Source organism: Pogoniulus pusillus, chromosome 35 (genome assembly GCF_015220805.1).
Source record: "Pogoniulus pusillus isolate bPogPus1 chromosome 35, bPogPus1.pri, whole genome shotgun sequence".
Classification (NCBI taxonomy): domain Eukaryota; kingdom Metazoa; phylum Chordata; class Aves; order Piciformes; family Lybiidae; genus Pogoniulus; species Pogoniulus pusillus.
Window position 1 is genome coordinate 12,439,927 of NC_087298.1, and position 17,090 is coordinate 12,457,016.

The 17,090-nt window shown below is 58.1% G+C and overlaps 2 protein-coding genes across 7 annotated transcripts in view; one reads left to right on the forward strand and one right to left on the reverse strand.

The window, feature by feature from the left end:
• RPL7A (ribosomal protein L7a) overlaps positions 1–17,090 on the reverse strand; it is a 233,057-nt gene that overhangs the window by 110,470 nt on the left and 105,497 nt on the right. The window lies entirely within an intron of this gene.
• The window catches only part of RALGDS (ral guanine nucleotide dissociation stimulator), a 71,002-nt gene that overhangs the window by 39,653 nt on the left and 14,259 nt on the right, over positions 1–17,090 (forward strand). Inside the window, exon 1 of one of the 6 annotated variants that reach the window (XM_064171275.1) lies at positions 1,644–1,706. The exons of the other annotated variants lie outside the window; for them this stretch is intronic. Within the exon in view, the coding sequence (XP_064027345.1) occupies positions 1,659–1,706 (48 nt within the window). The 5' untranslated portion in view covers positions 1,644–1,658. Of the gene's footprint in view, positions 1–1,643; positions 1,707–17,090 lie in introns of those variants that run through there. 6 annotated transcript variants of the gene reach the window in all.

Sequence of the window (17,090 nt, forward strand, 5' to 3'; positions counted from 1 at the left end):
GGAAACGAGGGGGTGACAGGGTGTGCTGCCCCGAGCCCAGGGCACAGCCTGCCTGGCATGCGTGACCCCCCCGCGCCCCGGCTGGAGCTGCCTCCGCAGCTGCGGAGAGGGCTCGGCAGCAGCTCAGGAGATGGGGGCTGCAAAGCCGCTGGGGCTGAGGGTGGCTCCGCAGGGTGCTGAGCACAGCAGAGAGAGGTGAGTGCCCACCGGGTCTCCTCCGAAGTCGTCTTTGCCTGCATTTCTGTGCTGGGTAGTGGTCAGGGCACAGTCCTGGCGTCTCAGCACTTGGGCTTTGCTCCCAGCCCTGGGCAAGGAATGTGCAGACTCCTTGCTCCTTTCTCTCCCCCGTCCATTTGCAAGTGATGGCAGGAACAGATTCATCCTAAGAGCTGAGAAGCTCAAGGAGCTGCTACCCTCTGCTGTGTTCCCGTAATTTAGTGCTCTTAAAGGCCTCTTCCAACCAAAACGATTGTGTGGGTCTGTGAGAGACCTTCCAGGTTGCTCACTAAGTCTCACTGGGTGGGTTGTGCTTGCTGGCACAGCTGGGGAAAGGCAAAAATGCTCCAGTGTCAGTGTGGTGAAGTGTCCTGGTGTGGTTCTCCCCCTGGGGCAGAGCTGCCTTGCAAGATGCACCTGGGAGAAGGCAGAAGACCCCCTGGAGACCATCAGTGCTAAGCCCCTTTGGTAGTCCTGCAGTGCTGCTCCTCAGATCCCCCTGGGTGCCAGCTCTGCCAACGGGAGCTGTGCTTCCCAGGCTCCCCGTGTCCCCAGAGCTGGTTTTGGCAGAGCTGTGCCAGCTCAGGATCCAGTCTGGTCCCACAGGGTTGGACTGGATGATCTTGGAGGTCTCTTCCAACCTGGTTGATTCTATGATTCTATCCTTGGGGAGCTGCTGCTGGCAGGTTGCAGGGAGCGTGGGTCTCGTTTCGGGCTCCTCGGCAGAGCCACCGCGGGTGGCTGCAGGGCAGCTGCCCCCCTGGATCCCTCAGCAGTGCCATCCATCCCCCGGGCTTCACTTCGAGCTCCTACTCGAGGTCTCACGGCCGCGTGTCGCCGAAGTGTCCTCGCCGTGATTCCAGCCACAGGGAGTGGAAAACTCGAACTGTCTCAAGCAAGGGAAGGACAGAGCAGCGCTGCAGACCTTTAGCTTTGACCCTTCCAGCTCTAATCCATCCTAAATCGGCAGCAGGTGCCAATCCTTCCTGTCCGGTGGCAGCTGCGAAGTGATTTGGGTGGGCCCTGTCCTGGTCCTTGCTGGAGGAGGGGTGGGCCATAAACACCCCCGCAGATGACCCAGCCCGAACCTCTCAGGAGGCAGAGGTGCCCAAGCCGTGGCCAGCGGCCGGGCTGCTGCGTGGCACACAGTCCTGTGTGCTTGCTGCTGGGGCTCTGTCTTCTGAACAGCTCGGAGGTTTTCAGCTGCTAAACACATCCTCCAGGAGTTTAATTGCTCAGCCCAGATGGCCTTGAGGTCAGTGCTTGTTCTTTGCAGCTGGGCAGGAGGTGAGGGAGGGGCTCTTAAAAGCCATTTTCTTTTAGCTTCCTATGGTGCCTTTGGAAGCAGATCCTTTTCTCCCAGCCTGTTCTCCTCCCCCAGGCACAACCTGATATGCCCCTTGCAATCTGCCAGATGATCATCATCTGTTGGTATTTCTTGGATGGGGACCTACCTTCTGGCTCCTCTCCAGATAGGTTTGGAGCCCAAGGTGAGGCTGGGGGGGCAGGCTGAGATGCTGCTTGTGGGTGGCTGCCTCAGGGTGGGAAACAGAGAGGTGGGAAGGATATTTATGTGGTTGGATTATTGTTTGATACTGGTTAGAGAGACGTTGGAGAGAGGTTTCTATGGTGTTACTCAGAGGCTGCTGTGCCATCTTTCCACAGGGGTGGGAAACCCTCTGCTACTGGGATCATGCTGAGGTTTTAGTGGGTTTAGCACCAAACTGGCAGCCCTGGAAACTGAAATCTTTGTTTATTCACAGGCTGGATGGGTAGCAACCCCCCCAGGCCCCCTGCCAGCCACCCCCCATGCCTTGGCTTTGCTCCTGGGGCTCCCTGCAGTGGAGGAGGCAGGAGGTCCCATGCTGCAGCTCGGGGTGCTCCAGGCCCCCCCATATCACACTGTTGCTCCTTTCCAGCCATCTCTTTTCTAGGGATCAGGGCAGGGATTACAGGGCAGGAGCAACTGAATGGAGACTTGGAGGGTCTCCAGGCTTCCCAGTGCCTGGGTTTGGGGAGTGATGAGCAAGGAGAGCATCAGGCTGGTTGTGTCTGCAGGGGTGGGTCTCGTTCAGCCAGCACCATTTCAGAGTTGGGGTGTCAGCTGTGGCCACCCCACAACTAGGACCAGGGCATGGCTCTGTTCTTAGGCTTGGTGTGGCCATAGGAAGAGCTTCACCACCAGCAGCTTCTCCATCACCTTTTCCAGCTCTCTAATTGCCAGCTGCTCTGTCCCCCCGAGGGATGTGTAATTGAAGGAGCAGAGAGCTTATTTAGGTCAACTCCAGACCACACTTAAAGGCTGGGCAACCCCTGCTTGTGCTTTCTCCACCACAGTTATCTCCAGAGCTGCCTGGTGCTTGGCTTTGCAGTGGCCATGTTCCTTTTATTCCACTATGTACTTGCAGCAGAGCTCTTTCAGCTTCTCAAATACTTCTTCATCTCCCACGGACCCAGCAAGAGGGGGGGGGGAAATGTGGTTGCTAAGGAGCAGGATTTGGATACAAAGCTGGCCGAGGTGCTGGCAGGGGGCCCGGGGGGCTCCAGCACAGCTCACGGTGGGGCAGAGTTTGTGCATGGCTTTGGTGGGATGGCACTTGTGGGGTCTGCATGGGGAAGGAGGGGAGGAGGGGCAGGATTTGAAGCATCAGTTGGGCCCTGGGGAGAAAGAGCTGAGCTGTAGGGCTCATAGCTTCAATAGATTTGTTCATCCCGTGTGTGATGCTGGGTTAAACCCAACGACAGCTCCTCTGACCTGTCCAGAACGTGTGATGTTTGCTGAGGGGGTCTGAGGGACCTTCATTCTGCAGCAGAAAGCAGCTGTAGGCTGAAAAGTGAGGCTGGCAGGAGAGCTCCTATGAGGAGGAGAGAACTTGGTGCTCGGGGAGAGCTGCTAAGCATCTCACAGAGAGTTCATCTCAGCGTCTGGCTGGAGTGTGCCTGCCTGGGCGTGCTGGCAGCAGGAGAGGGATTGAGCTGTTTGGCTCCTCCAGCCGTCAGCCTGTGTCATCCCTGTCCCCACGTCAGGCATCGCAGCAGCCCCAGCCCTGCTGGCTCACGGAGCTCCACTAAGGATGGATTTGGACTTTGCTCCTGTGTCGTTAGGGAGTGCTGAGCTCCCAGTTAATCCCAGCTGCTCCCCAGCGGCTTGGCCATCTGAATGGGGACACGGAGAGGGGACTGGGACAGAGATGTGACTGCCAGCCTGCTGCAGGCTGGCACAGGAGCAGCTTTGCTCACAGGTAACCTGCTGTTTGCAGCAGAGCTTTATGTGGAGGAGCCCTTGGGGCTCTCCCAGAGGTGACAGCAAAGCCTTTTCCCAACGTGCCATGTGGGCTGCAGGGAGCACACACTGGTGGTCTCCTTTGGTCTGGTGAGGTGGTGGCTCTGCACCCCCCAAAAAGCTCTGCACCCCCCAAAAGCTCTGCACCCCCTAAAGACTCTGCAGCCCCCAAAAGCTCTGCCCCTCTCCCCCTGGTTTTGTTTGTTTGGGTTTTCTGACGTTATGCAAATAGTCCCTTCAGCTGCTGGCTGCATTCCAGGGGCCCTGTTGGTACAGGCTCTTGCAGGGCAGCGTTTGGCAGTAGATAACCACCCAGAGTTTCTCTCTGCCATACCTGCGAGTCATTAGTTAGGTGCCAGCTAAATGTCAGCCGAGATTAAGCAGAGGCAGAGGCACAAGCGTGGCCCTTTTCACTCGCATAGCTGGGCAGCAGCGAGGTTGTGCTCGTTGCACAGTTGGTATTTGGATGAGCCCTGCTGTCAGGAGCGCGCTGGGACACGGCAGAGCCTCTTCCTGCCCCGCATCTGGGGTGCTGGGTGCCCCCCATGCAGCAGGAGAGCAGCTGGGGAGACAGGGCAGAGATGGCTGCAGCTGCCAGGTACCAGCCAAGTCCTCAGAGCTGACAGAGTTGTTGTTTTAACTTGCAAACAAAGCAGATTGAAGAGGAAACTCATCGGAGGCAACTTCATCTGGAATGCTGAGGCATTATTTTTAGAGTGGCTTTTCTCTCTGCTAACCACCCTTGAACAAACAGCAGCTGAGCTGAGGGCCTGTGTAGGAACCTGCTTTTCAAAGGGCTCTCTGCCTGTCTTACCAGGACTTCTTCCCGTGTGATGGAGCAAAACCACCACAGAGCCTCTCCTTGGCTCTTTGCAGTGCTTGGGTCTCCATGGGGACTCACAGGCTGAGAGCTCTCAGCCCCCGGCTCAGGCCAGGCTGTTGGCTGGTGAAATGAGATGTTTGGGTTGGGTTTGCCTCTTAGGGCTGCAGCTAACCTCAGGAAACCATCGTTTAGCCAAGCTGGGCAAAGCAAAGCATGGCATGCTGCTGAGACTGGCACCTCAGCTGCGGGAGGTGGGCAGCTCTCGCCTCGGTGTGGCTGGGCTGTGTGTGGGACCTCGCTTTTCACTTCAGGCTAAGAGCTCAGGGGGGTTGTTTCAAGACTCTTGCCTAAAAGGCTCAGCTGCTGGGTGCTGCTGGTGAGGTCTGGCTCTGTGTATTGGCGCAGCAGCAGAAGGCAGTGTGGGGTGTGAGGTGGGACTGGTGGTCTCAGCCCCATTCCTTCCCTGCTGTGACCCCGAAGGTCACTGCAGGCTTATCAGAGCAAGGCTGCTGCTTGGTTTGGTTTAGCACCTTAAAGCTGATAGAGGTGAGCAACTTTTTTTTTGCCAAGCTTTGCTCTCTGCCTGCTTTTGATTTGTTTTTCTTTAAGGTATGTGTGGCCCCAGCTGCCTTTCTGCTGCCCAGGAGTGCTGCTGGTGCTGAGCAGTGCAGTGCTGGTGCCTGTCGCTGGTTACTGAGTTTCTAGATGTGGTTTACTCGATGCAGTCCCAGTTGCAACAGTGAGAGCTGGCACGAAGACAGGCCTGGCTGCTCCCTCCCTGGCAGCATGCTAGGGGTGACTCAGGCTGTAGCTATGGCTCATAACACACACATACTCCCTGAGGTGCTTCTCGGAGAGGGGGAGGTATCCCACAAACTCCATCTCCCGTGCATCTTCTTGTGTTCCTCAGCAAAACTCAGCTCTGGGTTGGATGTGATGGTCTTAAAGGTCTCTTCCAACCCAAGTGATTCTCTGATCCCATGTGGCTGTTTGAAGCTTGAGCTGTCTTAGCCCAGGCAACATCAAAGGAAAGAGACAGAGAAGGGAGGTGGGCACCTCTGCCCTCTCTGCGCTGCTGCTGCCCCATGGTCATTGTGCACACCAGTTTTTGGGATGCCCACACAAAGTCATTTTAAATGGGATGTTGAGCTGCAGGAGTGCTCCCAGGGGATGAATTAGGCAGGGTGGCAGGAGCAGATGGGGCAGAGTGGAATCATGCCTGTGCTGGCTCACCAGAGTGCCATGGCCATGAGGAACAGGCTTGCTCCTGTGGTGTTCTACCTGCCATGAAGGAGCTCCTAGTGCATGAGGGAACGCTCACCTGGCAATGCCTGTGGTGACCCAGCACTGGGTAGAAATCCCAGTGCTTTGTGTCCCTGATGCTGGCACACCAGCCATCGGTGGAAAGGGGCAGGGGCCCAAAACATAGTCCCAACCCCTGCCCTGAATCAGGGTGGGTGGGAAAGTGGAGGAACCCTGCGTGAAGCTGCCCGTCCTCTCCCTGCCACTTCCCCAGGGTTTGCCTAACCCCCGACGGAGGTTGGCTGCCTGCAGGTCACACTCTGCCTGATGGTCAAACAGACCTACAAGTGCAGGGCTGAGGGTCTGGGGAGGGAATTCATCCCAGCACCCCACTGCCCTTCCTGGGCACCGCGTTCCTTGTGCCACAGTCGCTCTCCGCCCTCTGCGTGCGCAGGATCCGGCACACCCAGAGCTCGGGGCAGAGCCAGGGTCCAAACCTCCCTGCTTGGGCTCTTGGCATGTTCAGGCATCTGCCAGCAGCTGGCTCGTTGGGGGTTTAAGGGGGTTTGTTGTTCCAGTCATTTTCTCCTCAAAGGTGCCAATTACACTTAAGCTCTCAGGTGCTTTAGGGGTGGGAATCAGCCTTTGTTGCCTGAGCATCCTGATTGCAGCCCCCCCCCCCCCCCGCTCAGCTGTCAGCTTGTTGACTCCTGCCTTTGCATCTGCTTCGATAGCACCTCCTGCTTCCTTGGCACCTACTTAGGGAACGCTCTGAAGGTGCAATTTTCTTGATTACAAAGCAAAAGCTCTCGCTTTTCCCAATCCCTGCTTCCCGCAGGAGTCCCAGGGAGAGCATCAAGTCGGGGGCAACCATCCGAGAGAAGGAGAAAACCCTCTCCCCGGGCAGGGGATGGATGGCTTGAGCCCCGCAGCCGGGCCGGGCTGTGCCGGGCTGGGCTGTGCCGCGCCGGGGCCGCGGGTGTCAGGAGCGGGCTGGGAGCGGCGGGGCCGAGCCTGGCGCTCGGCGCAGGGCAGCGCGCAGCGAATGGAGCCGCCGGACGTCATCCCGGCCGGGGTGGGAGCTGGACGCGAGGGGCACGGCCGCGGAACAAAGGCTCGTATTTATTCCTCTCATCCTTTCTCTGGCAGCCCCTCGCTGCCTCCCTGCACTGGATTGTTCCTGCATTTTCTCTGCTTCAGCTGTTTACTGGGTCACCCCGCAGCAGACACGCACACAAAGAGCCTGCCAGCCCAGCCAGCCTGTTCCGGTGCCACCGGCACCGAGAGCCCCGCTCCGGCCCCGCCGAGCACAGTGCTGGCATTGAACCGGGGCTGGGCGAGTGCCCGAGCCTGCCCTGCTGCGGGGTCAGGCTGGGCTGGGGGCATCCGGAGCCCCCCTCCAGGCGTAGGAGCACAGAATGGTGGGGGTCGGAAGGGATCTCTGAAGATAGAGTCTTAGGATCATAGAATCACAGAATCTTAGGGTCATGGAATCTTAGGATCTTAACATCTTAGACTCTTAGGATCATAGAATCTTAGACTCATCAAACCTTAGGAACTTAGGATCATAGAATCTCAAGGTCATAGAATCTCAGAATCTTAGACTCTTAGAATGGTTTAGGCTGGAAGGGACCTCAAAGCTCGTCCAATTCCAACCCCCTGCCACAGGCAGGTTCACCTCCCACTAGAACAGGTCATTGAGTCCAACCCCACTGTCAGGGCAGGATCACCCAGGGGCAGGTCGCAGAGGAACAGGGCTTGAAATCTCCAGAGGAGGAGACTCCACAAGCTCTGCAGGGGCAGTGGGGGGCGTTTGGGGAGGGGGTGGGCAAGAGGTCTGGGGACGTTGGCTTTGCCCACGCTTGAAGTGCCGCAGCTTTAACGGAGGGCACAGGAGGTGATGTCAGGCAGAGGGAGCACATGGGTGGACACATTTGTTTCCCCAGGGCTCGTTTTGGTTCCTCTTATCTCAGCTGAGGATGTGTCTTGAGTTAAACTGAAATTAGCCTTGCTCAAATGGAAACAAAAGGGTGATGGCACAGCTACGGTAAGCCAGGTTGCAGCCAGACGGGGCCATGGCTCTTGGGTAGCCTCCAAGTCATCCATCCCAGCCTGTGCACCTCCAAAGCTGCAGAAAGCTGTGACTCCCTGCTTGCCTTTTTCCTTCTCTGCAAGCTGCAGCAGGTGAGCTACTGCACAGGCAGCTATTTACAGCTTAGCCAGGCTGCTCAGGAACTGGGAACATTGGCATGAGGCCAGTGGGATGGTTCAGCATGGCACAAGAGGCTGAAAGCCACCTCCCGGGTCTCTGGGCTTGGTGCTTCATGTCTGGTAGTTGCTGAAGCCATCATCAGTGCATTTCCCCTTCCGTATATTTATCACCTAGAAAGGTTGGACCAAATGATCCTTGAGGCCCCTTCCAACTTGGCATTCTAGGATCCTGTATCCCACATGCTGCAGATGTGTGCCCAGATGCAAGCTTCATTCATGTGGGACAGGTCCATGGTGGGGGCGAGGCAGAGGTTTGACAACAGAAGGTGGTTTTAGAGCAGTTTTTGGGTGCCTAGTTTGGCACATCCTTCTGGGTCCACTTCCATCCCTCTGAAGGCTGTGGGCAAGTTTGTAGGGCAGCAGTTGCTCTGTCAGCAGAGGCCAGCTGCACCCCTTCTGTGCCAGCTTGGCTCTGTGTGGGTGGCAGTGCCTGGCATGGATGGTTCTGAGCATGGATGGTGCTGAGACACAGGCTGGAGCCACCCCAGCACAAAGCTAAGGGCTGTGGAGCAAGAGCTCCAACTTGCTGTGTCAGTGGGATCTTCTTTCTTTCCATCAACTTGGAGAGGAAGCAAAATCTGCTGCCCTCAGGTTTCTTGTAACCTTCAGCACCCCGCAAAGGGAAGCCCATCCTGGCACGTCCCCTGGAGGGGAACGTGAGGGAGGTTCTGCTTTGGTGGTGTTCTCTGATAGGATGTGGGTGTCTAGGGCAAGGTCTTTGTGTACTGCAGGGTGTTGGAAGCAAGGGGTTTGGAGTTAGTGATCTGGCATCTCTGACACTGCCACTTGCAGATAGAGTTTGTTTTCCCCTGGGATGTTCCAAGCTTATCCCCCAGCACTTCCTTCACTTCCTACTCCAGAGGGGCTGATCCTGCCCTGTGGAGGCCAGGGGGGAGTGGAGAGGACATGGAGCATCTTTGCAGATCTTTGACTCTTCATTTCCAGACCATAAAAAGGACGAAAGAGTCTAGGTGTGGGCAGGCTCTTGGTTTAGTTTTCTCTCACAGCAAAACAAAAGCAGCCGGGGGAGGGATCCTGTCTGTGTGCTGTGTCTCGTTCCTGGATCCCAGCTCTGAGCTCCTAATCCTCCCTCCAGCCACTGACTCACTGAGTCACAAGATGCCTTTGTAAGCCATCCACCAGCCGCTGCTTTCTCTCCTTCCTCAGCTGTGAGGCTGCTGTTGAATATTGTCCCTAACGCCTCTGGGTCACAAACACAAGGTCAGACCTGCTGTCGGTCCCAGGCAGCCCCAGACCCCGAGGCAAGAGGAGTAAACCCCTCATCAGGTGTAAAATCGAGGTGATATGCCCCTTCCCTCTGCCTGCCTGCTCCCTGGCAGCACAGGGCACTGGGCTGTTCTCCGTGGGTGCTGGGTGCAGCTTTCCCTGCTGAAGCACCTGAAAGCCAGGCAGGGACTTTGTACAAGGGCTTATGGTGACAGGACAAGAGGGAATGGATTGAAGCTTGAGGAGGGCAGATTCAGACTGCAAATCAGGACGAAATTCTTTAAGGTGAGGGGGGGAGACACTGGCACAGGTTGCCCAGGGAGCCTGTGGATGTGCCCTCCCTGGAGGTGTTCAAGGCCCAGGTTGGATGGGGCTGTGAGCAGCCTGGGCTAGTGGGAGGTGTCCCTGGAGGTGGCAGGGGGTTGGAACTGAGCGACCTTGAAGGTCCCTCCTAACACAAACCACTCTCTGAATCTATGAGGAGTGGAGCTGGAGGCTGTCAGGAAAGTCCAGCTTCAGACCCCAGCAGCTGATGGGGCAGGAACAAGCTCTCAACTCTTGCCACTGTCTTAATGTCTTGGCAAAAACATCTCCTTCTCGTGGTGGGTGTAAGCTTAGCTTCTGGCCCTGTTTCTGTTCTTTTCCTGTTTTCCTCTTTGTCATTATGTTTTAATGGGCTCTTGGAAGCAGTCCTGAGCTGAGGCAGCTCTGAGCAGGCAGCAGGCAGGAAGGCAGAGAGTGGTGAAAACCCCAAGCAGTTGCGTCCATCTGCCCAGCATCTCTGCACCAGGAGCAGCAGCCAGGTGCAGCCAAGCTGTGGCAGGGCATTTGAGCTCCATCTATGGCAGCAGGGACACAGCTGGAGGAGAAAGGAGACAGCAGGAGGTCAACTTGCCCAAGGCCAGGCTGCATGAGGGCTTGAGCAGCCTGGGCTAGTGGAAGTTCATGGCAGGGGGGTTGGAACTGGATGATAGGCTGGATGTTGTTAGGAAGTTGTTGTCAGAGAGAGTGATTGGCATTGGAATGGGCTGCCCAGGGAGGTGATGAAGTGGCTGTGCCTGGAGGTGTTGAAGCCAAGCCTGGCTGGGGCACTTAGTGCCATGGTGTGGTTGGTTGGGCAGGGCTGGGTGCTAGGTTGTGCTGGCTGAGCTTGGAGCTCTCTTCCAACCTGCTTGATTCCATGATCTTCAAAGTCCCTTCCAACCCAAGCTGTTCTATGCATTGTGCCCCAGTGGCACCATGGCTGCCACTGGGATGGTGTTCAGGAACAGAGGTGCTCCTGCCCTCAGTGGGGTTCCCAGTCCCAAGGATGCTCTGTGTGTCACCAGGCACCAGCACAAGGCTCCTTTCCCCTTTCACCAAGCTCTGGGCAGTCTGTAGCCTTCCTGGTCGTGACAAGGGAAAGGAAACTGCTGATGAGTGTGAGGAGCCCACGGGACCATCCCAAGCCATGAAGAAACATCCACCCTGGGGCTTTTTGCCTGGAAGTCCCCGTGAGGAAGGGGTTGTGCTGCGTGTGCTTCTTTCAGAGGGGTGGCCAGAGGCTGCTTCTGCTTTCAGGGTGTCCTCCTTGCTTCACAGAACTGCTCTTGTTTCCTTTCCCTGTGGGGTTGCTTTTTCCTATTTCCTTTGGTGTCCTGTACTGTGCTTAAGAGGCCCCAAAGTTGCTGCATTGGGTTTGGGAATTGCTGCTGAGAGTGAAAGGAAAGTGAGCTCAGGGATTGTGTCACCCCTGGGGGACCTGGCCCTTGGTGGAGCTGCTTTCTTTCGTTTCTGGAAAGGCCATTTCCCATTGCTGGTGGCAAAGAGTTCTTCTGAGAAAGGGACTGGAGGTTGTGAAGACCAAGCCCCCACTTTCTGCCTTTAACCAGCCTTCAGCAAGGCCTGGCAAGGTTGTGCCAACACAGAGCTTCAGTGGGAAGCTGTGGAGACAGGCTGCAAGAGTTGGGAGTGTTCAGCCTGGAGAAGAGAAGGCTCCAGGGAGACCTTGGAGCAGCCTTCCAGGACCCCAAGCAGGGCTGCTGGAGAGCTGGGAAGGGACTTTTGACAGGGGCTGAGAGTGGTAGGATGAGGAGCAGTGACTTTGAGCTGGAAGAGGGCAGATTTAGACTGGACATTAGGGATTCTTTAGAGAGAGAGTGGTGAGACAGTGGCACAGGTTGCCCAGGGAGGTCATGGATGCCCCCTCCCTGGAAGTGTTCAACGCCAGGTTGGATGAGGTGTCCCTGCCCATGGCAGGAGCTTTGAACCAGATGGACTTGAAGGTTCCCTTCCCAAACCGTTCTGATGTTGCAATGCTATGTCTCTGAGGCTCAGCTCTGCCTTCCCTCCTCAGCCAGTGAGACCATCAGTTCTCACCAGGAGCATCTTCCTGGCTTCCCATGGGCAGGGTTAGCATCTGCTTCTCCCTCGTGGCTGGTGGCAGCAGCAGCCCTTGGAAAGCAGGATGTGGAGGAGCTCCTGGTGCCGTTAGACCTCTCTGCGGAGCAGGCGTTTGCTGTAGCCCAGCTGCGAGCGAGCAGATAAGTACCTGATCTTCAGAGCAGCTGTTGTCCAGGGAGCATCCGGAGGAGCACTTCAGGCGGTGCTGCCTCCTCCACGTGCTGAAACGGATACCTTCCCCCCACCGTTTTGTGGCTTTGGAGGCCAAGTCACTGATCCAGGGCACATGGGAGCAGAGCTGCTAAGCCCTGGTCATCGCTGGGGAGTTGTCTGTGCTGCAGGGCTGCTGCTGCCCAGCTCGGGCTCAATCCCGTGCTTTACTAAGCTCACCTGTGACTGATCCCAAGCCCTTGCCGCGATGCAGACCCCCAGCCAGTATTTTGCTTCCCACTTTGGCTTTTGTGTGTTCCCCCCCTGCCTTCAGAGGAGATGACAGCAGAATCCCTGCTGCTCTCTGCCTGGCTCCTGCGAGCGTCCCTCACACCACAGCCCTGCCTCCGGGCCGATGAACCTTGGCTGCATCTCAGAGCTCGTTGTTAAAGCCCAGCGTGAGGACGTGGGGCTGGACAGCAGGCTGGGGACTCGAACGTTTCAGCGGGGAGCAGAGGAGCTGGTTGCGGGGGGCAGGGGAGCTGGCCGCGGGGGGCAGAGGAGCTGGTTGCGGGGGGCAGGGGAGCTGGTTGCGGGGAGCAGAGGAGCTGGCCGCGGGGGGCAGGGGAGCTGGTTGCGGGGAGCAGAGGAGCTGGTTGCGGGGGGCAGGGGAGCTGGCTGCGGGGAGCAGAGGAGCTGGCTGCGGGGAGCAGAGGAGCTGGTTGCGGGGGGCAGGGGAGCTGGTTGCGGGGAGCAGGGGAGCTGGCCGCGGGGGGCAGAGGAGCTGGCTGCGGGGAGCAGAGGAGCTGGTTGCGGGGGGCAGGGGAGCTGGTTGCGGGGAGCAGGGGAGCTGGCCGCGGGGGGCAGAGGAGCTGGCTGCGGGGAGCAGAGGAGCTGGCCGCGGGGGGCAGAGGAGCTGGCTGCGGGGAGCAGAGGAGCTGGTTGCGGGGGGCAGGGGAGCTGGTTGCGGGGAGCAGGGGAGCTGGCCGCGGGGGGCAGGGGAGCTGGTTGCGGGGGGCAGGGGAGCTGGCCGCGGGGGGCAGGGGAGCTGGCTGCGGGGGGCAGAGGAGCTGGTTGCGGGGGGCAGGGGAGCTGGTTGCGGGGGGCAGGGGAGCTGGCCGCGGGGGGCAGGGGAGCTGGTTGCGGGGAGCAGAGGAGCTGGTTGCGGGGAGCAGAGGAGCTGGTTGCGGGGAGCAGAGGAGCTGGTTGCGGGGGGCAGAGGAGCTGGCCGCGGGGGGCAGGGGAGCTGGTTGCGGGGGGCAGAGGAGCTGGCCGCGGGGGGCAGAGGAGCTGGTTGCGGGGGGCAGGGGAGCTGGCCGCGGGGGGCAGAGGAGCTGGTTGCGGGGGGCAGAGGAGCTGGTTGCGGGGAGCAGAGGAGCTGGCCGCGGGGGGCGCAGGAGCTGCTGCCCGGGGCAGTCAGCAGCGCTTTGAGCTGCTGCTCTGGGTCGCTGCTGGCTCAGCCTGGAGCTGTCGGCGCTGTGCTCTGCGACCAGGCAGAGCCATCTGGTGCAGCCCTCCCGGCTCGGGTTTCAGGGGTGAACTCCCGCAGCGGTCACGCAGCGCTGCTTTCGCAGAAGCCTGCGGCTCAGGATTCCATTCCCTCTGGAGTTCCTCCTCTCGGAACCGCAGGAGCAGGCAGGTTGGCAAAGCCCCTCGGGAGCACCAAGTCCAACCTAGAACCCTACTCTGCAAGAGTCACCTTAAACCATAGAATCAAGCAGGCTGGAAGAGAGCTCCAAGCTCATCCCAGTCCAGCCTATCCCCCAGCCCTATCCAGCCAACTTGACCATGGCACCAAGTGCCTCATCCAGGCTTCTCTTGAACACCTCCAGGGTGTTCAAGCACCACATAGGATGATGGAATCATAGAACTGTTGAGGTTGGAAGAGACCTTTGAGCTCATCAAGCCCAACCACTCACCTGGAGCTCCCAAACCCACCACCACTGCTAAGCCATGACCACCAAACCGCATCCCTCAGCACCACATCCGTAGTGGTTTAACTGTCTCCAGGGCTGGTGACTCCACCACCTCCCTGGGCAGCCTGTTCCAGTGCCTGACAACACTCTGAGAAGGTTTTTCTTCCCTGTTAGCCAACCTGAACCTCCCCTGGCACAACTTGAGGCCATTTCCTCTTGTCCTGTCACTCATTGCGTGCCACAAAAGACTGATCCCCACCTAACTCCAATGTCCTTTCAGGCAGTTGTAGAGGACAGTGAGATCTCTCCTCAGCCTCCTCTTCTGAAGACTAAACAACCCTCTGCTGTTCCTCACAAGACTTGTCTTCAAGGCTCTTCAGCAGCTTAAACACACCCAGGGTGGGGGACTCCACCACCTCCCTGGGCAGCTCAGTCCTGTCCCTGACCACTCTCGCCCTGAAAAGCTTTTTCTTAATGTCCAATCCAAACCTCCTCAGCCTCAGCTCGAGGCCATTCCTCCTTCTTCTGTCTCCAGTTCCCTGTGAGCAGAGCCCAGCAGCAGCCTCTCCACAATGTCCCTTCAGGTAGCTGTAGGCAGCAGTGAAGTCTGCCCTCAGCCTCCTCTTCCTCACACTACCCATCCCCAGCTCCCTCAGTCTCTCCTGATCAGATTTATTATCCAGGCCCTTGCCCAGCTTTGTTGCCCCCCTCTGGACTGTGCAGAGCTGGGCAGCAGATATCCTTGGGACAGAGCTGTGATCAGAGGCTGCAGCAGCTCTGCTGTGAGCACAGCCTGAAAGAGCTGGAGCTGTGCAGGCTGCAGCAGAGGAGGCTCCCAGGTGACCTTCTTGTGGCCTGCCAGCATCTGAAGGGGGCTTCAAAAAAGCTGGGGAGGGACTTTTGAGGCTCTCAAGCAGTGCCAGGAGTGGGAGGAATGGAGCAAAGGTGGAGGTGGGGAGAGTGAGGCTGGAGGTGAGGAGGAAGTTGTTGAGCAGGAGAGTGGTGAGAGGCTGGAATGGGTTGCCCAGGGAGGTGGTTGAGGCCCCATGGCTGGAGGTGTTTGAGGCCAGGCTGGCTGAGGCTGTGTGCAGCCTGCTCTAGGGTAGGGTGTCCCTGGGCATGGCAGGGGGGTTGGCACTGGCTGCCCCTTGTGGTCCCTTCCAACCCTGCCTGGTTCTGTGACTTTCCTGGTGCCCCCCAGCAAGAGGCCTTTCCCTGCTGTAGGTAGGGCAGCAGGCTGCACACTGAGCTGCAGGAACCATGGCCCAGGCTCCCTTTCCTCTGCCTTCTCTTGTTTGGTGCCCCTCTGGAAATGCATTGGGCCTCACTTCCCGGGGTGCTGAGTCCCCTGTGCGAGAGGCATGGGGGAAGGTGCAAACACCATCAGGCTGCTTGCACAGAAGAGCTTTGCTGAGTCTGGTGGCAGCTGTTTGAGGAGCTGCCTGCCCCCCTTGGGCTCATCTCTTCCACCAGCAGCGTGCTGTGGGAGGGCAGGGACTGTCCAGCTGTGGCTCTGCCGTGGGGCAGTGCTCAGTTCTTGAGGCTGAACTGCCAACGGGGGAGGGCTTGCACGTGGGTGCTGGGCTCTGGTGGTGCTGGTTGGGGCCCAACTCTTGTTTCCTTCTGCTGTGAGGGACAGAAACTGCAGCAGATGTGCAGGGCAGTCAACTGTGCAGTATTTCACCACCTCTTGTGCTTCAGAGCTCTTTAGGGACCATTTGCATGGAATCATAGGACAGTTGGGGTTGGAAGGGACCTTTAAAGCTCATCTAGTCCAACCCCCCAGCAGTCAGAAGGGACATCTTCAGCTAGATCAGGTTGCTCAGACTCCCTTCCAACCTAACCTGGAATGATTGCAGGGATGTCTCCTTCTCTGGAGACTTTCTAGACCCATCTGGATGTGTTCCTGTGTGACCTCAGCTGGATTCTGTGCACCTGCTCTGGCAGGGGAGGCTGGACTCTGTGATCAAGAGTCTGCAGCAAGAGCAGTGTGGGCACAGGGCAAGGGAGGGGATCCTGCCCCTTGGCTCTGCTCTCCTCAGACCCCACCTGCACTCCTGGGTGCAGCTCTGCAGCCCCCAGCACAAGCAGGACATGGAAGTGTTGGAGCCAGTCCAGAGGAGGCCACCAGGATGCTGAGAGGGCTGCAGCAGCTCTGCTGTGAGCACAGGCTGAGAGAGTTGGGGCTGTGCAGCCTGGAGAAGAGAAGGCTTGGAGGAGACCTTGGAGTGGCCTTGCAGGATCTGAAGGGGGCTACAGGAGGACTGGGGAGGGACTATTAATATGGTCTGGGAATGACAGGAGGAGGAGGAAGGGGTTTAAAGTGGCAGAGGGGAGATTGAAACTGGATGTTAAGAAGTTGTTTGCAGTGAGGGTGGTGAGACACTGGCACAGGTTGCCCAGGGAGGTTGTGGAGCACAGAAGATCATATTGGGTGATTCTGTGCTCCACAACCCCCCTGGGCAACCTGTGCCAGTGTCTCACCACCCTCAACCTGTGCCAGTGTCTAACCACCTTCACTCTGAAGAACCCTTTCCTGACATCCAGTTTCAGTCTCCCCTCTGCCACTTCAAACCCATTCGTCCTCTTCTTGTCATTACATGACCTTATCAACAGTCCCTCCTGCAGCCCCTTTCACATCCTGCAAGGCCACTCCAAGGTCTCCTCCAAGCCTTCTCTTCTCCAGGGCTGCACAGCCCCAACTCTCTCAGCCTGTGCTCAGAGCAGAGCTGCTGCAGCCCTCTCAGCATCTTCCTGGCTCTCCTCTGGCCACTTTTGGCTTGGTTGGTTTTGAACCAGCACGCAGGGAATGCACAATCAGCATCTTGGAGAGGCAGTGGCAGGAAAGAGGAAGCTCCCCCAGAATATAAATAGGCAGATCTGAGTCTGTGGCCATGTGGCTGCTGGGCTGGCCGGGGAGCGCTGGGGAGCTGCCTCCTGCGTGTGTGGTTTGCAAAGGGGGAGCTCTGGGGAGGTGTGTGGGAGGAGGAGGTGGGGGGGGGATAGGACACGAGTCAGCAAGCCCCCAGATGAATGAATCTGACCCTTTCAGATAGGGGAAGGAAGTGGAATTTGCTTCTACGTGCATCCAAACTGGGTGTACCCTCTGCACGTGTCACCAGAGGGGACCAGGACCCCCCCCAGCCCCGGGCAGCTGTGGGGAGAGTTTCCACTGTGCTTGCACAGCAGCTGGCAGTGATTCATGGGCACAGCCTGGGACACTTTGTCCTCCAGGAGGTTTTGATTTCTTGATGAATTAATCACCTCTCTGTTGCATCTCTGTGGCCATCTGGTTTTGATGTGGGCTGGGGGGTTCCAAGCTCGGTCTCTTTGCTGAGTTAGCCTGGTGCAGGGGTCTGGCCCTGTTGGGCTCAGAGCTTTCCTCCACTCCAAAGTCAGCTTGGGTGGAAGAAGATGATGCAGAGTAAGCTTGATCTGCAGGCTGGGTGATAAATCAGAGGGCTGTAGAATTGCCACAGTTGGAAGAGACCTCCAAGGTCACTGAGCCCAACCATGGCCATTAAACCCTGTCCCCAGGTGCCATGGCCACAGGCTTCTTGAACACCCACCCCAGGGGTGG